Source organism: Phaenicophaeus curvirostris, chromosome 16 (genome assembly GCF_032191515.1).
Source record: "Phaenicophaeus curvirostris isolate KB17595 chromosome 16, BPBGC_Pcur_1.0, whole genome shotgun sequence".
In the NCBI taxonomy this organism is placed as follows: domain Eukaryota; kingdom Metazoa; phylum Chordata; class Aves; order Cuculiformes; family Cuculidae; genus Phaenicophaeus; species Phaenicophaeus curvirostris.
The window spans coordinates 14,993,722-15,016,410 of record NC_091407.1 but is presented as its reverse complement, the minus strand read 5'-3'; the positions used below and the strand labels follow the sequence as shown (position 1 = coordinate 15,016,410).

At 52.4% G+C, this 22,689-nt stretch overlaps 1 protein-coding gene across 1 annotated transcript in view; it reads right to left on the bottom strand.

Moving 5' to 3' along the window:
* TRAP1 (TNF receptor associated protein 1) overlaps positions 1-22,689 on the bottom strand; it is a 28,012-nt gene that overhangs the window by 5,006 nt on the left and 317 nt on the right. The window contains exons 2-11 of the mRNA XM_069870135.1: positions 17,388-17,555; positions 15,852-15,934; positions 15,115-15,255; positions 7,419-7,490; positions 6,568-6,728; positions 4,673-4,782; positions 4,417-4,490; positions 1,693-1,848; positions 1,201-1,321; positions 1,014-1,083 (exon numbers count right to left, since the gene is read on the bottom strand). Of these exons, the coding sequence (XP_069726236.1) occupies positions 1,014-1,083; positions 1,201-1,321; positions 1,693-1,848; positions 4,417-4,490; positions 4,673-4,782; positions 6,568-6,728; positions 7,419-7,490; positions 15,115-15,255; positions 15,852-15,934; positions 17,388-17,555 (1,156 nt within the window). The remainder of the gene's footprint in view (positions 1-1,013; positions 1,084-1,200; positions 1,322-1,692; positions 1,849-4,416; positions 4,491-4,672; positions 4,783-6,567; positions 6,729-7,418; positions 7,491-15,114; positions 15,256-15,851; positions 15,935-17,387; positions 17,556-22,689) is intronic.

The window sequence follows — 22,689 nt, the reverse complement described above, 5'->3', positions numbered from 1 at the left end:
CCCTTCCAACCCAAACCATTCCATGATTCTAGGAGTCTAGAACTCTATGATCTTATGACAATTATGGCCACGGTACAAAAGTACTGCCAAAGCTCAAATCCTCAGTAAATCGTCACTCAGTGATGCTGCAGGACACAACCAACCATGCCCAGGGCACCCGCCTCACTCCCACAGCTACCCTTACGCATGGGAAGTGGCTGTAAAAGGGTTAAACTTGGGGGAACCCTTTCTGAGGGCCTGAAAATCCACTCTGAAGTGACAGGGTTTGTTTGGTGACTCCATTGAGGATTTTACCAGCTGCAGGATGCAAAGTTAGCCATCAAACCTAACGAGAAAACAGCGCTGATTCCAAGGAGTAGGATTTTCCTTCCCTCTGGTTTCACCAGTGTCAGGTGTTTGAGAGGGGGCTCGAAGGACAAAAAGTAAGGGAAACCCAAAGCCAGAGCTGAGGGCTTCTCATTAGAAGAGACTGGTCTGCTGGCCCTGAGCTTCACTGAGCCTCAGCACCAAGAGAAAACCATGCTGGTGGCACTCAGTTTTTGACAAATCTGTGTGTGGGCACAGCAGCGCTTTGCAGGAAGCCTGGAGACAAGAGCCACAAGGTGCTCTGTGAAGATCTACCCGTAAATAATGGTGACACTGAAGAACAGCCCAGCTTCCTAGCATCGACAGCTGACTTACTGTTTGGGTTTGTTTTCCAAACCACTTGGTGGTGCAGAGCAGATACTTTAAATAGCAAACCCACTGTTACTGCTGCAGAGCAGAGACAGCAAGAGGTGCCCAAGCAGGCAGCAGCAGATCGTACGGCACAGGACGCTGGTCTCACGTCTCAAGATGAGACCAGCGGGGCCAAGAACTCATTTTATAGACCACAGAAATTCCCAAGGACAGAAATGCTGCAGCTTATGGGCTGGGTCCTTCCAAGCCCTTCTAGCTATCCCACAATGTCTCTTCCTCAACCAGCAAGAAGCCAGAAGAGCCTCAGTGGTCCAGAGGATCCACTTCTTGCTTACCTGATAAGGGCACTCTCCTGCAGCAGCTCCCTGCTGAGGTTCAGGGGAATATCCTCACTGTCCACAACACCTGAAACGCAGAGCAATCCTTGAGCAGCGAGGCAAACAGGCTCAGGAAGGCAGCCCCTCACGTCACCCTCTGCGGAAGCACCAGCCACTGCCCGCTATTCCTGGCCCCAGCACGCACCTCTAAGGAAACGCAGCCATTTAGGCAGGATGTCAGCAGCTTTGGTTTGAATGAGAATTTTGCGGCTGTAGAGGGCAACACTGGAGCCCAGTTCCCTGCTGATATCAAACATGGATGGTTTCTGCAGGAACAAGAGACAGAGATGAAGACTAGCGCTGTGCAGGGTGCTCAGCTGCACACGATGCTGCAGTTCCTCTGTGGCTGCACCGTCTAACCAGGTCATATCAAGGTCTTCACTACCAGTGCTGAACCCAACAAGAGCTGAGATCTTGGCTCTCTTCCCTAGGGATCTACCTGAGCCATCTCCTGCTCCTGTCACGGCTCCAACTCCCAAACCATCATGCTGTGGCACCCAGCCCACTGCAGAGACGCCACACCGGATACTCCTCCCTGCCACGTTGCAGCCTCCTTTCCTTGAGGAGCTCTCCTACTCCCTCCTCTTCAGAGCAACCGGGCAGATGTCCCACTGTTCCCCGACAGAAGGGCACGTACTTGCTCTGGCACATAGAAAATGCTGCGGATGTTGAGGGGAGCATCGGTCTTGTAGTGCAGGGTGTAGCGGGGCTTGTCGTAAGTCTGCGCTATGAAGCGGTAGAACTCCTCGTGCTGCCACTCGCCAATCTCCTTGGGCTCCAGTATCCAGAGTGCCTGTGGAGGAGCAGGGAAATGAGCTCCCATCAGCTCTCAATACTCAAGGCCTCACAGCGCAAGACTCTCAGTGTTATATTCTCCCTCTGGGGGCAAGGAAATATGATCTTTCAAACAGACGGACTCTTCTTCACAGAAAGGGTCACTGGGCACTGGCAGAGGCTGCCCAGGGAGGGGGTTGAGTCACCTTCCCTGGAGGGGTTTAAGGGACGGGTGGACAAGGTGCTGAGGGACATGGTTTAGTGATTGATGGGAATGATTGGGCTCGATGATCTGATGGGTCTTTTCCAACCTGGTGATTCTATGATTCTATGATTCTGCACAGCCCAAGGGCAAAGGGATGTATTGTTGTCACAGACTGACAAACTACCGTCCCTCGGCTGCTCTCAGGTCACCTCCCATTGAGGTGCTCTTGCCCCGCAATATATACAAGGCAGTTTGTTTAGCCCCAGACAAAAGGGATTTGGGTTCCCTCCATTGCCTCCCACTTGCCAAAGGCAAAGAACATCCTGGACAGTGACCATCACTCAAGGTGACTGGCAGTACCAGTCAAGTACCTCAAGGACTGACCAGCAAGCAGAAGGAAAGTGAGAGCTGAAGTGGGTCTGGTGTAATGGGCCCACTGCCCTGCTGGAGGTTGCTCTCCCACCACCAGGTCAGCTGAGTGCTCGTGAAGCACCTCCCGGATTGCCTGTTTACGACTGATTTGATTTGGAGCAGCTGGGAGCTGCTTTGTCAGCCCCTTGGCCACCCCTGCTGTAGCAGCACCGTTTTACACATCAGCACGGGAATCAAAGCTATGAGCTGCAGACCACGTCCCTTCCCCTGGCCGCACTTCCCACCTGCTGCTGCTCTCAACTCCCCAGCGCTTTTCTGCAGCATTCAGCCCATGCTCACGTCACATTTAAGTTTTCAGCGTAACACTCATATTTAGCAAAGACCAGGGAGGTTCTGCCCTTTTAACAAGCACTGGGACTAAGCTAAGAATCCCATATTTCCAGCTGGGTGAAGCCCATCACACCCAGTGCCACTGAAACCCTAATGAGTGACAGGAACGATTACAGGGGGGAGGATACAAACATCCAGCCTGCCCTCCGCCTCCATCCAAGAGATTCAGCGCTTCCTAAAGCTTCTCCTGCCTCAAAGCCTTGTTCCACAAGTGTCTTCATAACATCCCTGGCATATGCAAGCAGCATGGAGGGTTTGCAGGATCACAGGTAGGATTATGGATTTGGCTGGGTAGGGAGGTGCTTTCCAGAAGCTCTCGTCAGGTGAAGAGCTTTATTTGGAGCTACAGCTATCACAGTATGACCGGAACAGCCTCTGCCTCCACACTTCCAGCTACCTGGCAAGCATTTAAGAGCTTATCATGGAAAATCCACACCAGGGAACTCACTAGGGCTCTGTTCACAGTGAACCAATGTGGATGTGTGGACAAACCCAAACCCAAGATCCCGGATAAAGAAAAGGCCTGAAATGGGAGCATAATGAGAATAAAGCTGTTGCTGTATCCCAAGGGAGAGCAGACTTCTGGTAAGAAGATAGAAGTACACAACTCTATTAAGGGTATTTCACCTCTCACTCTAGCACTCCTCTCCTCTGGGGAGTCTGTTCTGTTGACAGCCAGAAAACCTTTGGAACAGAAGCACTATTATGGAGGAATCCAAATAAATATCACTGACTAATTACACCAACTACAGAGCTTTACATAAATTAACATGACAAAATATTTAAGTACAGTCTTGGAAGTCTGTGCATTCAGTGCCACATTGCAGGAAACCAGAAAAGCAGGTCTCTACCTGCCCTCTTAGGTGAGGAAGCTCTCATCAACCAGAAAGGGAGATGCTGGAGGAAAATGACTCCAATTTAGGTTTTAAAGATAATTAATGTCACATTGGTGATTCCTTCAACTGGGCCAAGAACTTGTGACTAAAATGGATCTGGCCGCTATGTCATAGAATAGTTTGGGTTGGAAGGGACCTCAGCCCATCCAGTTCCACCCTATGTCATGGGCAGGGACACCTCCCACTGGATCAGGGGCTTTCAAGCCCCATCCAACCTGGCCTTGAACACCTCCAGGGATGGGGCAGCCACCACTTCCCTGGGCAACTTGTTCCAGGGCTTCCCTACTCTCATTGTCAAGAAATTCCTCCTTATGTCTAGCCTAAATCTGCCCTTCTTCAGTTTATAACCCTTGCCCCTCAACCTATCCCCACAAGCCTTTGTAAACAGACCCTCCCCAGCTTTCTTGTAGCCCCTTCAGGTACTAGAATATGATTTTTAGTGGTCAGAAAATGCCAGCATCAAGCAGTGCTCAGCTAAGAGCTGTGAGGGAAATGAGGCTGGGGGCTGAGCCACCAAGAAGACCTCCCATTCCCTGGCACTGGTGTCCCCTGCTGGATTGTTTCCTCAGTTCTAATTAACTGATCACTATGGAGTCTGTGATATCCTGGACAGTCGTCCCCTAGTTTCCAGGACCAGCAGCAGCTTTACTCCGTTCCCTGTCTCCAGTGGAGGATTACAGTAGTTCACCTCCATGACTGACCTGCCCATGGCCCTCCCACTCACCTGTAAGGTGTTAATTCTTCTCCCATTGAGATACAGTGGGAAGCTGATGAAGTTGCTGTATTTTGTCACCACCTCTGGAATGGAAATAAGACATAGAGGAGTTACATTTGTGAAAACAACATGTCAAGAACAGGATCATCAGGCAAAAGTTGCTGCAGGAGAGGAAAAGCACTGTAAATCCACCTCCTGCTCACAGAGGACCAAGAGACTTCACCCAGCCCCTCAGAAGGGAACAGCGCTTCCCTCCTCCACTCACCCTTGACTCGGTCCTCATTTGCAAACTCCTTGCAGTCCTCTTTGAGGTGTATGATAATCTTTGTCCCAGTTCTGACACCAGATGCTTCTGCAATCTCAAACACTCCTGAGCTAGGATTAGAAACAGACCCCCTGTCAGCCTGTGCGCCAGGTACATCCATGATGGGACATTAAACTATTTTATTAATCTAAGAGCACCCACAACACTTCAGCACCAGGAGGAAAAGGCAAATAACCAATGGCATCTTGGCTTGGATCAGAAACGGCGTGACCAGCAGGTCCAGGGAGGTTCTTCTCCCTCTGGACTCGGCACTGGTGAGACCGCTCCTCGAATCCTGTGTTCAGTTCTGGGCCCCTCACCACAAGAAGGATGTTGAGGCTCTGGAGTAAGTCCAGAGAAGAGCAACAAAGCTTTTGATAGGGATGGTTGGACTCAATGATCTGGTGGGTCTCTTCCAACCTGGTTATTCTATGATTCTATGAAGCTGGTGAAGGGGCTGGAGAACAGGCCTTGTGAGGAACGGCTGAGAGAGCTGGAGTTGTTTAGCCTGGAGAAGAGGAGGCTGAGGGGAGACCTCATTGCTCTCTACAACTGCCTGAAAGGAGGTTGTGGAGAGGAGGGAGCTGGGCTCTTCTCCCAAGTGACAGGGGACAGGACAAGGGGGAATGGCCTCAAGCTCCGCCAGGGGAGGTTCAGGCTGAACATTAGGAAAAAATATTTCACAGAAAGGGTCACTGGGCACTGGCAGCGGCTGCCCAGGGAGGGGGTTGAGTCACCTTCCCTAGAGGGGTTTAAGAGACGGGTGGATGAGGCACTGAGGGACATGGTTTAGTGATTGATGGGAATAGTTGGACTCGATGATCCAGTGGATCTTTTCCAACCTGGTGATTCTATGAATGCCCCAACACTCCCTGCGCCTCTGAAAACGCTCCCAAACCGTGTGGCTGTCTTCCCCACAGAGACCCCAGACACAGGACATGCTGCTCTGCAAAGACACCAGTAGCCTCTACCAAGAAGGAGACAAACTTCAAGCAAACCTAAGGCTGTTTGAGCCTAGCCCTCAACTCCTCTCCTTCATTCCCTGCAGTGACCCTCCCAGGTTCCTGCCTTGTCCTTCGATAGCTCTGACCCGCTTGCAGCCCCTCATTTTTATCTCCACTGGGGTACGCAGGAGCTCGTGACAATGAAAAGCAGCTGTGCTCATTCTCGATGACCACCCAACCCTAGTACTATGGGAAAACCATACGGGAACCAGCCCTGACGAGAGCACTGACAGCAGCACAATGACTGCCAAGGAGGCCTTCAAAGGGTACGGCGACGCTGACTGCACAGACAGTAGTTTGCCTGTGCACCGAGGCAGCTTGATGTCGCAGTTACAGGATGTTTGTTCACCAATTTAAATCACTTAGAAAATTCCTTATTCCTAGGGGGTCCTAAGGGGATGCAGAGCTTGTCACCCCCAGAAGCTCGGATTTCACATGGTCCAGCAGCCCGCAGCTTTGCAAAAACTTCAAGCAAAAAGCAAAGGCTGAGCTCACAGAGCTGACCCCCAGAAGACCTGTGCCTGCAGAGCTGCAGCATGGCACAAGCCCTGCCTTGAGCAAAACCCAGGGGTGGCTGGACCAAAGCGATTCAACCATAAAATCATAGAATCATCAGGTTCGAAGAGACTCACCAGATCATCGAGTCCAACCATTCCTATCAAACACCCTGTGGTTTTCACCGTGGCACACATAACCACACTTTGTTGCCATGTATAATCTGAACAGGATCTAAGCCAGTAAATCCTGGCCATGAAAGACCACACCAGCCCGGTCTCGCTTTGCACAGCTTTCAGTCCCTGCCTGGTTTGGACACAAGGCCTCGTCACACTTTCATCCCTTCCGCAGCCTCACCCATCTGAAGACCAGTGGTAGCCTGGGCTCCCCGGCTCCGCAGACTGGGAGAACACCTCCACCTTATCGGCCACCATGAAGGCCGAGTAGAAACCCACTCCAAACTGGCCGATGATTTTACTGCTTGCTTCAGCTTGGCTCTGCAGAGCATCTAGAAAAGCCTGGAGGAACAAAGGAGACATTGAACAGCACGCAGTGACTTCAGGTACCACTATGAGGGTGTCATCCATCCTCCAGCTGGGCTCCTCATGCGTTGATCCAGCTCTACACAAGGTACTGCAGCCCCAGCAGCCCAACACGCTCATCCCACACCTCTGTTTCAGTGCTCTGAGGATGGTGCGCAAGGAAAACCCTTTTCCCACAAGGACTGCACCTCTGGAGAAGGGAAGCATTGCTTAGGGCAACACTGGCTGCCACTAGTAGTAAAGTAAAACGAGCAAGGGCTCAGTCAATCAGGAGCACAAAATCTTAAAATGCTGGCTCCAGAGATGAAAAACTATATCAGGTACATATAAATAACAACCTGTGAGGACACAGCTGCTGCCCTCCCAGACACAGGACGAATGCCAACTGAGTGCATGGCCCTGCACAGCGATGCCCTGGGGAGCAAGGCATCTGCTTTCAGGAGTGAGGGCAGCCAGGGCCTGCGGCATCACACACACTGGTGCTGCTTGGGAGACCACCAAGAGCCAGAGGAGCCCACAGGCAGGCTTTGCCTTCCAAGAGGGGGGTAATTTCACAGCTGGGCTGGAGGTCAAGGGATGAGACAGAATAAGAAATCAGTGGGAGAAGAGATAGAATTGGAGAAGACCTTTCTGAGCAGGGAGAAGGGGTGCCTCATCTCCACTTACCTTTGAGCCTGATCGAGCAATGGTACCGAGGTTAGAAACCAGCTCCTCCTGGGTCATCCCGATACCCGTGTCCTGAAAAGAAACAGCAAGTGTGACTGAAACACATCAGGAGAAAAGCAAAGCTTTAGGAACCAGCACCTCAGCAGCTTCTGGTTCCGAGGAGCACTCCCTTGCAGCCAGCTGAGCAGTAAATGTGACAGCAGACACACAGCCAGGGCTCCACCAGCACACGGTCAGGGCAGTGTACTCAAAAGGCTCTCAAAAGGACTCAAAAGGCTTTCAAAAGGACTCAAAAGGCTCTGAGGGGCAGCTGGCTGCCTTGTCTCTACGAACCACCAAAAGTTCAGAGGCTCAAGCCTCTTATCGAGAGAAGACTAAACCCCGCCAGGACAGGCTGGTTTCTACACCCCTCTGAAAACAGGATGACAGTGCTGGAAAGATCTCAGCCCAGCCTCAGCCCCTGTGCCAGGGGCCGTGCACGCATAAAGATGGTCCTGAACAGGTCCAAAGGGGCGCTGAGGAGCAGCGAGAAGCAGCCTACTTCCAACCTGCAGATGGGGAACCAATGCCCTCACACCAGGAATCAGTGGCAGAGGGCAGTGAATCCCTTACCTCTCAGATAAAGCAGACCCTTGTCTACCAGCACCACATTCACTCATCTCCATCTACTCTGTCTTTTTAATTCCTCCTCTCCCCTTCACATGATGCTCCACAAGGCTCGAGTATGAAGCTGCCGGTGTCCAGGTCCCTGAGAGGTGAGTGTGTTAGGAAGAGCCTAACCCCAGCTGGAAGCACAGTGCACCAGCCACACCTCACGGTGCTCCATCCAGGCTTGGAAGGAACAAGGCTTATTGTCTTCCCAAGTTCAATCCAGATTTGCACTCCTGCATGCAGTAAACAGCTCCCTGCTGCCAGTGCAGCCTCTCTGACAGCAGCCCCTGCAGCAGCACCATCCCGCAAAGCCTCAGGCTAGGCTGCACCTTCCTTTGTTGCCACAACACATTTGCATGAGCCCAAGGCAACAGAGATAACAACAAAGCCTGGCTTCGAATGGCCACCTTCTCACACAGAACCCCAACAAAAATCTATCCTGCTTTGTAGTACAATGTTTTCAGATTCACTTCACACACATCTTCCACAGAAGCAAAGGGCAAGCTAATCTCCTTCAGGATGTCACTTTAGAAACCAAGACCCATTCCCCCTTCCAAATCATAGAATCATGGGATCGTTAGGGTTGGAAAAGCCCTCTAAGCTCACCCAGTCCGATCATCAGCCCAACCCCACGGTGCCTGCTAAACCCTGTCCCTAAGTGCCATGGCTATGCAGTTTTTTAACACCTCCAGGCATGGAGACTCCCCCACTGCCCTGGGCAGCCTCTGCCAGGGGTCCACAACTATGTCAGGAAAGAAATTTTCCTTATTTCTAAACCAAACCTCCCCTGGCACATCTTGAGCCCATTCCCTCTCATCCCATCACTCGCCACTTGAGAGCAGATCCCAGCACCCACCTTGCTCCAACCTCCTTTCCAGGAGCTGTGGAGAGTGATGAGGTCTCCCCTCAGCCTCCTCTTCTCCAGGCTAAACAGCCCCAGGGTCCTCAGCCGGACTCACAGCCCCTGTTCTCCAGACCCTTCTGCAGCTCCATTCCTTTCTCTGGACGTGCTTCAGCCCCTCAAGGTCTTTCTCGGAGTGAGGGGCCCAAAACTGAAACTTCGAGGTGCAGCCTCTAAGCCAGGATGCTGGTGGCCTCCTTGCCCACCTGGGCCACTGCTGGCTCACATTCAGCCACTGTCACAAATTCCAGCAGCTTCTCCAACTGACAGAAAAGCCCTGAGAAGCTGCTCTTACAGGTCCCCTAAGATGCTCCATAAGGCGGCAGCAGTGTGAAAATTAGCCACGTGGAAGGTGTTGCGGTTCCCACGAGGAGTTCAGCTCTACTCAAGTACCTGTGAGCACAGTTCTTGCGGCTGACAGCAGCCTGCGCATCCAGGAGTGGGCTGACTCACTACCCACGTTAACGCAGGGTGGGATTGGGCACGCAGGCATCAGCAAAATGAGCAAGAGTGGAACTGCCCACTGCGAGATGGCTTGAAGGTGAGACGCCAGAGTGGATTCTGGCACAGCACATCTCTACCACCCACAGTTTGGCGGGCTTATAGAATCACAGAATCACCTGTCCCTTAAACCCCTCCACAGAAGGTGACTCAACCCCCTCCCTGGGCAGCCTCTACCAGGGCCCAATGACCCTTTCCGTGAAAATTTTTTTTCCTAATGTCCAGCCTGAACCTCCCCTGGTGGAGCTTGAGGCCATTCCCTCTCATCCTGTCCCCTGCCACTTGGGAGAAGAGCCCAGCTCCCTCCTCTCCACAACCTCCTTTCAGGGAGTTGTAGAGAGCCATAAGGTCTCCCTTCAGCCTCCTCTTCTCCAGGTTAAACACCCCCAGCTCTCTCAGCCGTTCCTCGTAAGGCCTGTTCTCCAGCCCCTTCACCAGCTTCGTTGCTCTTCTCTGGACTCGCTCCAGAACCTCAACATCCTTCTTGTGGTGAGGGGCCCAGAACTGAACACAGGATTCGAGGAGCGGTCTCACCAGTGCTGAGTACAGAGGGAGAAGAACCTCCCTGGACCTGCTGGCCACGCTGTTTCTGATCCAAGCCAAGATGCCATTGGCCTTCTTGGCCACCTGGGCCACTGCTGGCTCATGTTAATTTACTAGAAAAGGAAGTTAATGTCAGTAAATATCTTTTAATCTGGTGTTTAACTCCACTGAAGGATCAAACTGTGGTCAGCTTGTGAGGTTACTGAGTGAGGTGCCCTGTGGGTCAGGCGTTTTTCTGCAAACCCACAAGTCACAGCACAGCAACACTTTCCCCTTGGTTGAATACGGGAAGGCCCGTCAGTCATCCTGGCAGAAAAGAGGGCTGATGCCCAGCAGCTTCTCAATAGTGGAAGACGAAAAGCCAGGAAAAACAAACAGGGTACGGCAAAATCTCAGGAATCTGACAGTCCCTTGCCCCAGGGAAGAAAAAGCCAGAAAGTAAACTTTTCAGCATCTGGTTCAGGTTTTGCTCATTCCAGATCCTGAACAGAACACTTAACTCCTCTGATCCTTCCTATTTATAGCGCAGCATGTCATTCCCAAATTCCAGCATGTTAAAATACACATCCGTACGCCACGAATTTATTTGGCTATTGAATTCCAAACTCCCTGCCAAACCTATTGCAAAACGCTCAGAGACCATTCCTGGAGATTACTGTGATGAGGGTGAATCGCAACGAACAAAGAGAGCACAGCTCAAAGCGTTCTGCTCCCTGCACAGCTCCGAGACGCTGACAGGGAAAGCGGGAAGTGTCCTTTTAGGTGGCTGGGCAAGGATCCTGGCAAAGCAGCATTTCCTGCAGGAGAACACCTGGGTGAACACGATGGAAACACCATCGAGATTGAAGCTTCTCTGCATCGTACACGTCTGCGTGGCTGGTCTTCCCAGCTCCCTTCACCAGATGGTGCTGCTCTGGGGAGTAAAGCGGCGGCGGAAAGACAGAAGCTCGGCTTCTGCGGCGCTGGGAAGGAAATGAACCTGCCCAGGAACAGCCCGCCTCAGGCTGCGCCCCGGCAGCACTAGCTCATGGAATCCAAAAGGAGCTGGCAGCACCTCCACCGCTCTTCTCGCAGCGCTGCACAGGCTCGGCCTCCCCATCTTTGTCAGGAACCACCGAGGCATCGTCCCACCCTCTGCAAACTCCTTCTAACCAGGATCAGCCAGCACAAACACGAGCACTGCCAGCGCTCTCCCACTGACATCACAACTTTTGTTCCCCTGTGGACACTTCCAAGCATTCCCCTCAGAAAAGTTTCTTCCTGCTGAAAACCTCCTCCTGGAGAAGAAAAAGAACTGGAAAAGACCTCTTAGGTCATCAAGCCCAACTATTCCTATCCGCCACTAAACCATATCTCCAAGCATCTCATCTACCAGTCTTTTAAACACCTCCAGGGATATTGACTCCACCACCTCCCTGGGCAGCTTCTGCCAGGGCCCAATGACCCTTTCTGTGAAAAATTTTTTCTTGTTGTCCAGCCTGAACCTCCCCTGGCAGAGCTTGAGGTCATTCCCTCTCGTCCTGTCCCCTGTCACTTGGGAGAAGAGCCCAGCTCCCTCCTCTCCACAACCTCCTTTCAGGTAGTTGGAGAGAGCAATGAGGTCTCCCCTCAGCCTCCTCTTCTCCAGGCTAAACACCCCCAGCTCTCTCAGCCGTTCCTCATAAGGCCTGTTCTCCAGCCCCCTCACCAGCTTCGTTGCTCTTCTCTGGACTCGCTCCAGAGCCTCTGTAAGCTTAATTCCACCTAAGTCTTGTCCACAAACCCTTCCATCTCTACCTGAATTCTTGTCCAACTCCTGCTCCTGCAAGCCCCGCTGGCAGGCAGATGCTACAATGCGCACATGGCTGAGGGCGTCCCCCTCTCTCTGCTGCAGCCCAGCCAGGACCCAGCACGGCTGGACTCGCAGATGCACCTGCACTGAAATCCAACCATCTCGGTTCCTTATGAGAGCCCAGTCCTTGTTACAGACTGTTTACAACTCGTAAGCCAGGAGATTTCTGCTTGGTGACACAGGGAGCTGTTGCGGGGAGGAGTGGTGTTTGCAGTCATTTTAACTCCTCCCAAACACAGCAAACTCGTTATTTTGTGGCTTCACAGACACTGGTTTTGGATGACTGCAAAGGCGAGAAGAAAGCCCAACAAGGAGAACAGAGCAGCCCCAGCTCTGGCAGCAACCACACTGCTCGCCCCTATTAAACCAGCAGCCATGCTCCCGCCCTCAGCAGCTGCTGTTGGCTCTGTAAACATTTCAAATAGCTTCCTCTCAACTGCCAGGGCTCTTCTAGCCCAAAATGAAGCATCAGCCCCCGAGCTCACAGACAACAGAGCTCTGAGCTCCATAGCAGCAACATCGACCGGCACCACAGCCAACCCCCTTCTCCCGCTGGCCACTGGGACCCTCGGCTGGGTGTGGAAGGAAAGTTCAGCTGTCAGGGAGCTCTGGGGTCTGCAAGGGGCTCTCTGTTCCTTAAACACTCCAAATCCACATCTGTAAAGCCTTAGCACGCAGAACTGCAAAGCTCTGCAGCTCTGCCCTTGCTGAAAAAACACCCCAAACATTTTCAAGTGGATTTTCTTAAGAGATGTGACCTTGCAGGCGGCGGCTGCTACCAGGTGGAGCTGTCCTAGAAACCGAACGAGGCGGTTTTCAAAGGGGTGGAGGAAACCAAGGAATTTGCTAAAACAACAGGACTTTGGTGAAGGAATCGATGTGGTGTAATCTGGCAGACTCCAGGGAACGCTTCCCTCTCAGCAGACGCAGCACTTGGCAGTGCTTAGGTAGGACATCCCTGAACGAGGACATCCCACCACAGTTCTGAGCCTTGCTGTGTTTCTGACTGAAATTCAGTCCTGGCAGAGAAATGAGCAGAACTGCGGTCACTTAACAGAGATGAAAACGATCTTTTCCAAGAGCTGGATCATCCCCACCAGGAACGTGCCTGGAAGAAGGCACTGCAGACTTGCCTTTTCTGAACTGGTGAGACGCAAAGAGATGCTTCAGGGTTTGGAAGGGGACAGATCAAGCAGATCCCAGGATCAAGAGCAGCATGAAGATCTGAGAACAAGGAGTGAGACAACAGGACCCTTCTGGAAAATACTGAGGTGATCGCTGCTACGGATCACACAGGAGGGACCTGCTGCTGGTTTGGTGGGTCCTAGTGAGTACAGAAAACAAAACAGCGACTAAGGTGCAGGTCCTCCTCCATCTCAATCCTCGCAGGGTTTTTTGGTACCTCTAAATTCCTGAAAGGCTGGGAAATGTTCTGAATGAGGCTCATACAAAGCAATTGTTATAGAATCATAGAATCACCAGGTTGGAAGAGACCCACCAGATCATCGAGTCCAACCATTCCCATCAGTCACTAAACCATGGCCCTCAGCACCTCATCCACCCGTCCCTTAAACCCCTCCAGGGAAGGTGACTCAATCCCCTCCCTGGGCAGCCTCTGCCAGTGCCCAATGACCCTTTCTGTGAAAAATTTTTTCCTAATGTTCAGCCTAAACCTCCCCTGGTGGAGCTTGAGGCCATTCCCTCTCGTCCTGTCTCCTTTCACCTGGGAGAAGAGCCCAGCTCCCTCCTCTCCACAACCTCCTTTCAGGTAGTTGGAGAGAGCAATGAGGTCTCCCCTCAGCCTCCTCTTCTCCATACGCAGTATGTTTCTTCACAAGGTTATAAATAAACCTACACTGGAGGTAAGGAGCTTTAGGTACTACTGAGAAGGCAAACCTATTAGAAGGGATTGGAGCAGCGCTGCTCTCTTCCCCCTTCTCAGAGCGCGGTGTTGCTGCAGTTAAAAGCCTCCCAGTTAAGACTCATTTAGTCGCATTAGAGATGCACAGGCAGCCAGGCAGGGGGTTATAAAAAGGCAAATCCCTAACATGTCTAATTGGGTATGACGCCAAACACTCCCTTATCTGCAATGGGGACAAGTGGGTCTCTCAACCAAATTGCCAAAGAGGAAACAGCTTCCACCGTTACAGGGAATGAGCCACAGGAACGTCCTGACGGATCCGAAGGCTGCGCATTCACTAGGATCCCAAATGGGAGAGAGGAGAGCAAGACAGGAATGACACCCTACTTGTGGCTAAAAGAGAGCTTATTCAAGAATTGGTGTCACGCAGAAGTCAGAAAAATGCAAGAGTTAGGCACGACAGGAGTAGCAGGGCCACCACATTATGGTTTGAGACTCTTTGGGTTGATGATGGTGCTGCCCGCTGATGATCACTAACTTCCCCATGGCAACCACGGCTGCTTGTTCTGCAGAGAAACGGGAGTGTAAAACCACTGAGCAGCCCCAGCAGCTCTCGTCCCAAGTGACAAATATCAGACCGTGTGCTTTCTTTATTAAGAAAATACCAGAACTGAGCCTCAGACTTCCATCCCGGCCAACAACCATGAACAAGAGCAATCAAAGTGCAGAGAGAAGGACCAGCTCCACCTTCCCTCACCACACTGAGTCCCAAAACGAGCAGGCTCACACAGATCCATCCCCTCCTCCTAAGCCTTTTGTCACCCACAGGAATAATCAAAATGAGGGCTGGAGAAAGGAGGACAGAGAAGGGCTACGGTACCGCCACAATCTATGGTCCCACCTGTATGTTTGGGTAGAGCCGCAGCATCAGCTGGACTTTGCCTGTCCTGGAGCAGGAGGAGACACAGTAAGGGAAGGTTCTTTTCACCACCCCAGCACCTCCCAGTGACTGAGGTGAGAGGGAAGGTCTGTGGGCTACACTTCAGACCTCAGGATGTGACAGAATTCCTTTCCAAAGGTCAGGATGAAACCAGACTCCCAGCTTTTCCACTAGTGAGAAAGGCACACACACCCTGGGAAATGCACGAGAGAAGGTACTTGGGAGAAAAGCTTCTGGTAGGTCCTAGTAAGGAGGGAAAGAACAGCAAATTTTCCTATAGGGACAAGTGAGAAGGAGTTAAATTGGTGGTTTCTCATCACATTCTGAGGCTACAGTCTCGTGAACCAGAGCCCAGGCTTGGGAACGAGGGGACTGCACTGCCACTCAGCTTCCACTGATCCTTCTCAGGACAGAGGCTGGGGATGAGAGCAGCAGGAACAATGCTCTCCTCTCACCACAGGGAGGTACCTGGATTGTGATGGTTCCTTTTCCACTGTCTGTCTGCAGATGGATCTCCATCTCTGGCAAAGCCTTCCCTTCTGCCATCAGCCGATGACGCAGTTTCTCCAGCGCATCGCTGCCATTGGAGATCAGCTCCCGGATAAACACCTGGGAAGGAGACACAACCTGGCAGTGCAGACCTGTCGCCACTGCTCCCAGAGACCCGGGAACTCATCGCCTCCTCACAAACTGATTCCCAGCTCACTAGAAAAAAGACTGCGTTCCCCTATCATCTGCCAGGAGAACAGTTCCTCTGAACTCTATTCAAGTGCAGAGGCTCTGAGGCTCACAGAGTCACCCAGCCATGCTCACAAATTGTTTTGAAAACATGTTTTCTAACATGTCTAAAGAAAAACCTCTGTTCAGGAAAGCACGGTATGTGAACAGCACAGGGCTTGCTGGGAAACACAGCAGGTATCCTCCCAGCTCAGTCATATCATAGAATCATGGAATGGTTTAGGTTGGAAGGCTCCTCAAAGCCCATCCAGTTCCACTCGCTGCAATAGGCAGGGACACCTCCCACTGGATGAGGGGCTTTCAAGCCCCATCCAACCTGACCTTGAACACCTCCAGGGATGGGGCAGCCACCACCTCTCCGGGCAACCTGGGCCAGGGCCTCCCCACCCAGCTGGTTTGGATGTAACCCTTGACAGAGACAAGACTTTGCTAACAGAAAAGTGATGAGCAAGACGTGGGTGCCTTACCTCCTTCTCTGAGTACAAGGAACGGGCAACAATGTCCAGCAGTTTCTTCGTTTCAGCCTGAAACTCATGTTTAGAGGCTGCACCTGGAATAAAACCACAAACACACCTTCAGGGCACTTCCCCAGGGTCCTCTCGGGAAGGCAGGTGAAACGGCAGTCTCACCACGTGCTTCAGCTTCCCAGAAGCCAAAGCCTGAAGGAGGATAGGACACAGGAGGCTGTGGCCTCCCACAAGATGACAAGAAAGGTGTTGTTCACACCCCTCTATGAGCACGGTTTGCTAAGCAGACCCTCAGCCTCTGCACCTCAACTCCTGGCACACACAGATCGAGCAGTCAAAGCTGCAGCCCCAGCTCATGGTCACCATTCTGGGCCGCAGAGCAATTGGTAAAGGAGAAGGGAAAGGCGCTGAGGGGCACGGTTTAGAATTTGATAGGAATGGTTGGACTCGATGATCCAATGGGTCTTTTCCAATCTGGTGATTCTATGATTCTATGAAAGGCGGTTCCCTTGCGTGGCTCCAGGCAATCCCTACTGCTCCCTCGAGTGCCTCCTGTGGTTTATAGCCTGCCTTCCAAACTCTTCCGTGTGTCGATTTTCAAGGGAACCATCTGCACACGCCCTGCTCCAAGAGCTTCTACAGCCAGGCGGCATTTCTCATGCCCAAACGATACTCAGGGGCAGAAGCAGGAAAAGGACGATTCTCAAATGTCTCTGTGGAGCAGTCAGGGGACAGCACGTGTACAGCCCCTTATGCTGGGAGCTGTGCCCAGGAAGAGAATTTACCTTGTATAGAACAACACTATAAAACACCTCAGCTGAAAGACCATTCTTGGCCTTTTAAAAATAGCACTTGGGCTGGTGGAAGCACCACAGAACCCAAAAGGGACATGGAGGATGCCACGGGTCACACACCAGCTCTGTCACACCTTGCTGGAGACAGGACACATGCCCCGGTGACAGGGGCAAAGTGGGGTGCGAGCAGCAGCAGGAGCAGCGCATCCACCCCACTGGGGCTTCACAGCCTGGTAGTCTCCAAAGCACCCGCCCAAAAAGCCACGGGAGCACAAAGTTAAGATGTTGTTTCTGTGCTTGAATAACTCATGTGACTTTGCTTTAAAGCGTCTCTCCCTGGAGACGTGCAAAGCAATTCATTCTAACTGAAAGGCTGACACCACAATCAGAGCTCCCCACTCCACTGCAATGACCTGGGCACGCACTGCTTGGTTTTGGCACAGAAAGTCTCTTTTTAGGTGAATTCCAGTGCCTGCGGAGCCTCTGCACATTAGCATGACCATCAATGGCCTGGCTAAGCCCGCAGACCCAACTTGATAGCCTCATTTCTCCATAAGGGCCATTCTGATTTACCCGTTCCAGTTTTGGGGAGGTGACGATGTAATCCGGATTCAAAGCGCAGTGAGCAATACCCGCAGCTCCTCCCGAGGCAGAAACGCTACCACAGAGGGCTCACCCACATCTTCAGGACACAGCTCGCACCCCAAGAGTGCTCCCACAAGACAGCCGTGTCCGTGCCCACCTTTCACGTTCTCCGTGTTGCTGATGATGGTGTGCAGGGGCTCTTCTTCCTTGTTCTCCGCTGTCTGTGTGCTGTACATCCGCACAGCAGAAACACTGGTGGCAGGAACGCTGTAGCAGAGGCTCCAGCGACGGAGTACTTGTCTTTGGAGACATGCTGCTCCTTTTGCTAGAAGACACAATGCAAGGTATTTCAGTGTAAAACAAAAGGAGGATTCTTTAGAAGCCCCCGAGGTTACCTTGCGATCAAACACCCACCAGCCCCCTCCGGCACTGTCCTCACTGCGCAAGAAGGGCAAGCTGCTACTTCAGACTGTCTCTTCTGAATTAAAACCCTAGCTAGCAGAGGACAATTAGCAGCTTTCACAACAAATTAACCAGTGAGGAAGAGGCAGGCTGCAGCTTTCATTGCCGTTACCTGCCCAAGATGAAGACAAAAAGGAATGCATCAACTACCACATCACTGCCAGTGAAAATGTAAAATCCAGTGCATGCATGGCAGCCGGTACCTCCCAGAGATGTTCCGGCTGCACATGCAGCCTCTCGGGATGCTGTATGGACACCATCAGGCAGGCCTCTGGGCACCAACATCTATTTTCTCCTGCTTCCCTTCACCCCATTGACAGGAACCAGCTCACTCCCTTATCTAAGACCAACTCCAGCCAGCCCTGCTTGGCCCCTGCCAGCCAGCTGAGCAGTTTCTTTATGGCAATAAATAATTGGCCCTTGACTATCCAAGCACAAGGATCACATCCTCCCACAAAGTCAGCTCTGGGTAAGCAGCACATACAGCAACAAAGCAACTGGCAGGGAAAATGGACTTGGAAGACTTGGGGGTGCTGATTGATGAGAAGCTCGGCACAAGCCGGCAGTGTGCGCTCGCAGCCCAGAAGGGCAACTGTGACCTGGGCTGCATCCAAAGCAGCGCGGCCAGCAGGGCGAGGGAGGGGATTCTGCCCCTTTCTTGTGAGACCTCATCTGGAGTATTGTGTCCAGTTCTGGAATCCTCAACATAAGAAGGAGATGGAGCTGTTGGAACGGGCCCAGAGGAGGCTACAAGGATGATCTGAGGGCTGGAGCACCTCCCATCCAAGGACAGGCTGAGAGAGTCCTTTCATTAAATTAATGGGTATAAACCACTCAAGGCTGAACTGAGAACTACCGGCCGTTGTGGGAGACCTGCAAGGCACTGTCACCTCTCTGGAAACAGCTCTTTTGCCTCATTCACAAGCTCTCTAGGCCAGCCAGCATGCTGGGAGAGCCCAGCTCCCTCTGGAGCCTCCCTCCCTCCACCTTCTCACAGCCCTTGAGCGAATCTGACATCCCAGCTCCTTCACTACATCCCCCATTGTCCTCCAGCTCCCCTTGGGAGGTCTTGGTCTCCCCTCACAAGGGCTCTGCCAACCTCCTGCCTACCTCACAGGTATTACAGCCATCGAGAACAAGTCTTGCAGCTCCAGACCATCAGGCTGGGCTCTCACTCACTCCAGACCAGGTGAACACACTCTTCCTCCTCCCAGAAAGCTTTGAATCAAGATCCACTTCTCCAGGCAGAAGCTTGAATTACTCCCCAGTCACTTAAAGAAGAGCCCACAAATAGTTGTGAATGCATCTGAACACCTCCTACACACAGAACTGTTCCCTCTCTGCGTCACAAACAGTTCTGCTGCATTATCCAGGACACGTTCTTTTATTCAACTGCCTTGTTGGGCTCATCCAAGAGAGCAGCAAGAAAACAGCCTGGATGACGGAAAGGGAAAGCAGTGGAGAACTGATCGGGTGGCTGCCCAGCCCACTGAGCTTCAGAGAGGAAGGGCCTGAGTCAGCCCAGGCTTTACACATCTTATTTACAGATTTACACAGGGCTGACATATCGTATGGTGATTTTGCACTAGATGGTGTAGGACATGCTGCGAAATCCACATTTGTATGTACGCACACAAACACACATTCCAACCAGAAGAAATAAAACAAGAAATGTTGTTTCCTCCCTGACTCCAGAATCCAAAAGAGAAGCAGATCAGCAGCAGCTTGGTGCTAACCCCAGAGTAACTTCTATCACCAGATCTCCAGGCAGCAAGGCCCCAGAGCCAACAAACGGGTCCCTCCGGTCCATAAACATTGGATGATTCTAGAATCATAGAATCACCAGGTTGGAAAACATCCACCGGATCATCAAGTCCAACCATTCCCATCAATCACTAAACCATGTCCCTCAGCACCTCATCCACCCATCCCTTAAACCCCCTCCCTGGGCAGCCTCTGCCAGGGCCCAGTGACCCTTTCCATTAAATATTCTTTCCTAATGTTCAGCCTGAACCTCCCCTGGTGGAGCTTGAGGCCATTCCCTCTCGTCCTGTCCCCTGGCACTTGGGAGAAGAGCCCAGCTCCCTCCTCTCCACAACCTCCTTTCAGGGAGTTGGAGAGAGCAATGAGGTCTCCCCTCAGCCTCCTCTTCCCCAGGATAAACACCCCCAGCTCTCTCAAATGCTCCTCTTGTTCTCCAGCCCCTTCACCAGCTTCTTTGCTCTTCTCTGGACTCGCTCCAGAACCTCAACATCCTTCTTGTGGTGAGGGGCCCAGAACTGAACACAGGATTCGAGGAGCGGTCTCACCAGTGCCGAGTCCAGAGGGAGAAGAACCTCCCTGGACCTGCTGGCCACGCCGTTTCTGATCCAAGCCAAGATGCCATTGGCTTTCTTGGCCACCTGGGCCACTGCTGGCTCATGCTCAGTCGCTGTCAACCAACACCCCCAGGTCCTTCTCCTCCAGGCAGCTTTCCAGCCAGACTTCTCCTAGTCTGGAGCTGCTCAGGGTTGTTGTGCCCCAAGTGTAGGACCCGGCATTTGGCCTTGTTAACCCTCCTGCCATTGGACTCAGCCCAGCGGTCCAGCCTGTTCAGATCCCTTTGGAGCCTCCCGACCCTTCAGCAGATCCACGCTTCCACCCAGCTTAGTGTCATCTGCAAACTTGCTACGGGTGCACTCGATGCCTTCATCAGGTCATTGATAAAGACACTGAACTACATAGAACAACATAGAAACTACATAAAACCTACAGCTATTTATAATAGTTGATCATGGAATAATGGAATGGTTTGGGTCAGAAGGAACCTTAAAGACCATCCAGTTTCAACCTCCTGCCGTGGGCAGGGACCCTCCAGTTCCCTGTGAATCCAAAGGGATCCTGCACATACAGAGTGGCCACGCACACCCACGCCACCCGCCGCCAAAGAGAGAAGGACCCTTGGCCTCAGGGTCTCCCTTCAATCCAGGTACCAGGGAGCTGCAGTGATTCCCAAACCCAGTCACCCCACTAGGAAACAGCCTCTTCTGGGAAAAGGGCTGCAGGGAGTGCGTAGCCAAGCCAAACGCCAGTTAGACATTTAGGGTGGGAAATGAAGCACAAAGCAGCGCACAGCTCAAAACAAAGGGGAGAATTTAGGTCAGCAGAAATTACCGTAACAGCACGAGTGCTGTGCGGTTGCAAGCCTGAGGATGCTCCCACAAAGAAGGGCGCTAGCAGCAAGATACTTCCAGCTCCGGGCTCATTAGAACGGGCTGTCTGGCTGGGCACCAAATCCTGAATGGATCCCGGCAGGCGGGGGTCCCTGACTGAGCTGCTCACACCCACACATCTGTCAGAAAGGTTTGAGTCAGCTCCAGCATCACAGGAGCCAGAAGAAGTGCTGCCAGCCTCACACGGCCAAGGGAAGGGATGGCTGTCCCCACAGCCAGGGATCTCCACCTCTGTCCAAGGGGAAGCACACCACCTCCTGCTCCTCCCTTCTCATTCCCTCTCCACACAGCTTCTGCTCACTTTATTTTCCCCCAAAAGAACCTGAATGACTGGTAAGGAACAGAACTGTGGCTCTGCTGGAGCACAGCTCAGCCAGCAGGGCACACAGCTCCTCCCGCAGACACGGGCACTCACCAGCCGCTGGGGATCCCCACGGCGGAAGGGCTGAACTGCCAGGAAATACCCAAGTGGCACTCGATGGCACAATAAATCTGCCAACTCAGCCCCAAGGGCAACCCTATTTGTCACACGATTTCCTCAGTCACATCTTCTCTCCGTAACCCACAGGGAAACCACAGACCGCAGGGAACACTTAGAGATCTGCCACTCTGGAGAGGGATGACGGATAATGACACAGAGCGCAGCAGCTAACGATAACGCACAAGGACACTTCCAACCCTGCACACGATGGCCTCGACAGGACAAGACATCCCACAACCATCACCCGAGACGGGATTTCCTCAACCCTCGATCCTGTCAGGTCTCCGAGGTGGAATCCTGAGCTTATCCTGGGGAAACACAAACTCTTTGGGCTCATCACTCAGGTTACAGGGTACCAAAAGAGGCAGAGAAGAGAAAAAACATCAACTTCTGATCCTTGTCCAGCATGAGCTGAGCTGGACACACTACATACCCTTTATGAGCCGACAAATGAACTGGGACATGCCATATATCCTATATGAGCCCACAGATAACCAGGCACATGCTGTATAGCCTACCTGAACCTAGGAAAGGACTTGGACATGCTGCACCCCCCGTATGAGCCAGAAAGGGAACCTGGAAGTGGTCTATGCCTTGTGTAGGCCAGGAGATGAGCCTGAACATAAGAGGCATCCTATAGGAGCCAGGACACGCCATATGCACGCTACAGAACCACAGAATGGTTTGGTTGGAAAAGCCTTTATCATTGAACCCAGCCGCCCCTGTCCACCACTGCACCAGGTCCCCGAGCACCTCGTCTGCCCATTGTTAACCCCGTCCAGGGGATGGGGACTCCACCACTGCCCTGGGCAGCCTCTGCCAGTCCCGAGGACCCTTTCTGTGAAGGAATTTCCCCTAAATCCAATCTAAACCTTCCCTGGTGCAACGCAGCGGGTGAGGGGGCTGGAGAACAGGCCTTATGAGGAACGGCTGAGAGAGCTGGGGGTGTTTAGCCTGGAGAAGAGAAGGCTGAGGGGAGACCTCATTGCTCTCTACAACTACCTGAAAGGAGGTTGTGGAGAGGAGGGAGCTGGGCTCTTCTCCCAAGTGACAGGGGACAGGATGAGAGGGAATGGCCTCAAGCTCCACCAGGGGAGGTTTAGGCTGAACATTAGGAAAAAATTTTTCATGGAAGGGGTCATTGGGCACTGGCAGAGGCTGCCCAGGGAGGGGGTTGAGTCACCTTCCCTGGAGGTGTTTAAGGGACGGGTGGATGAGGTGCTGAGGGACATGGTTTAAGTGTTTGACGGGAATGGTTGGACTCGATGATCCAAGAGATCTTTTCCAACCTGGTGATTCTATGA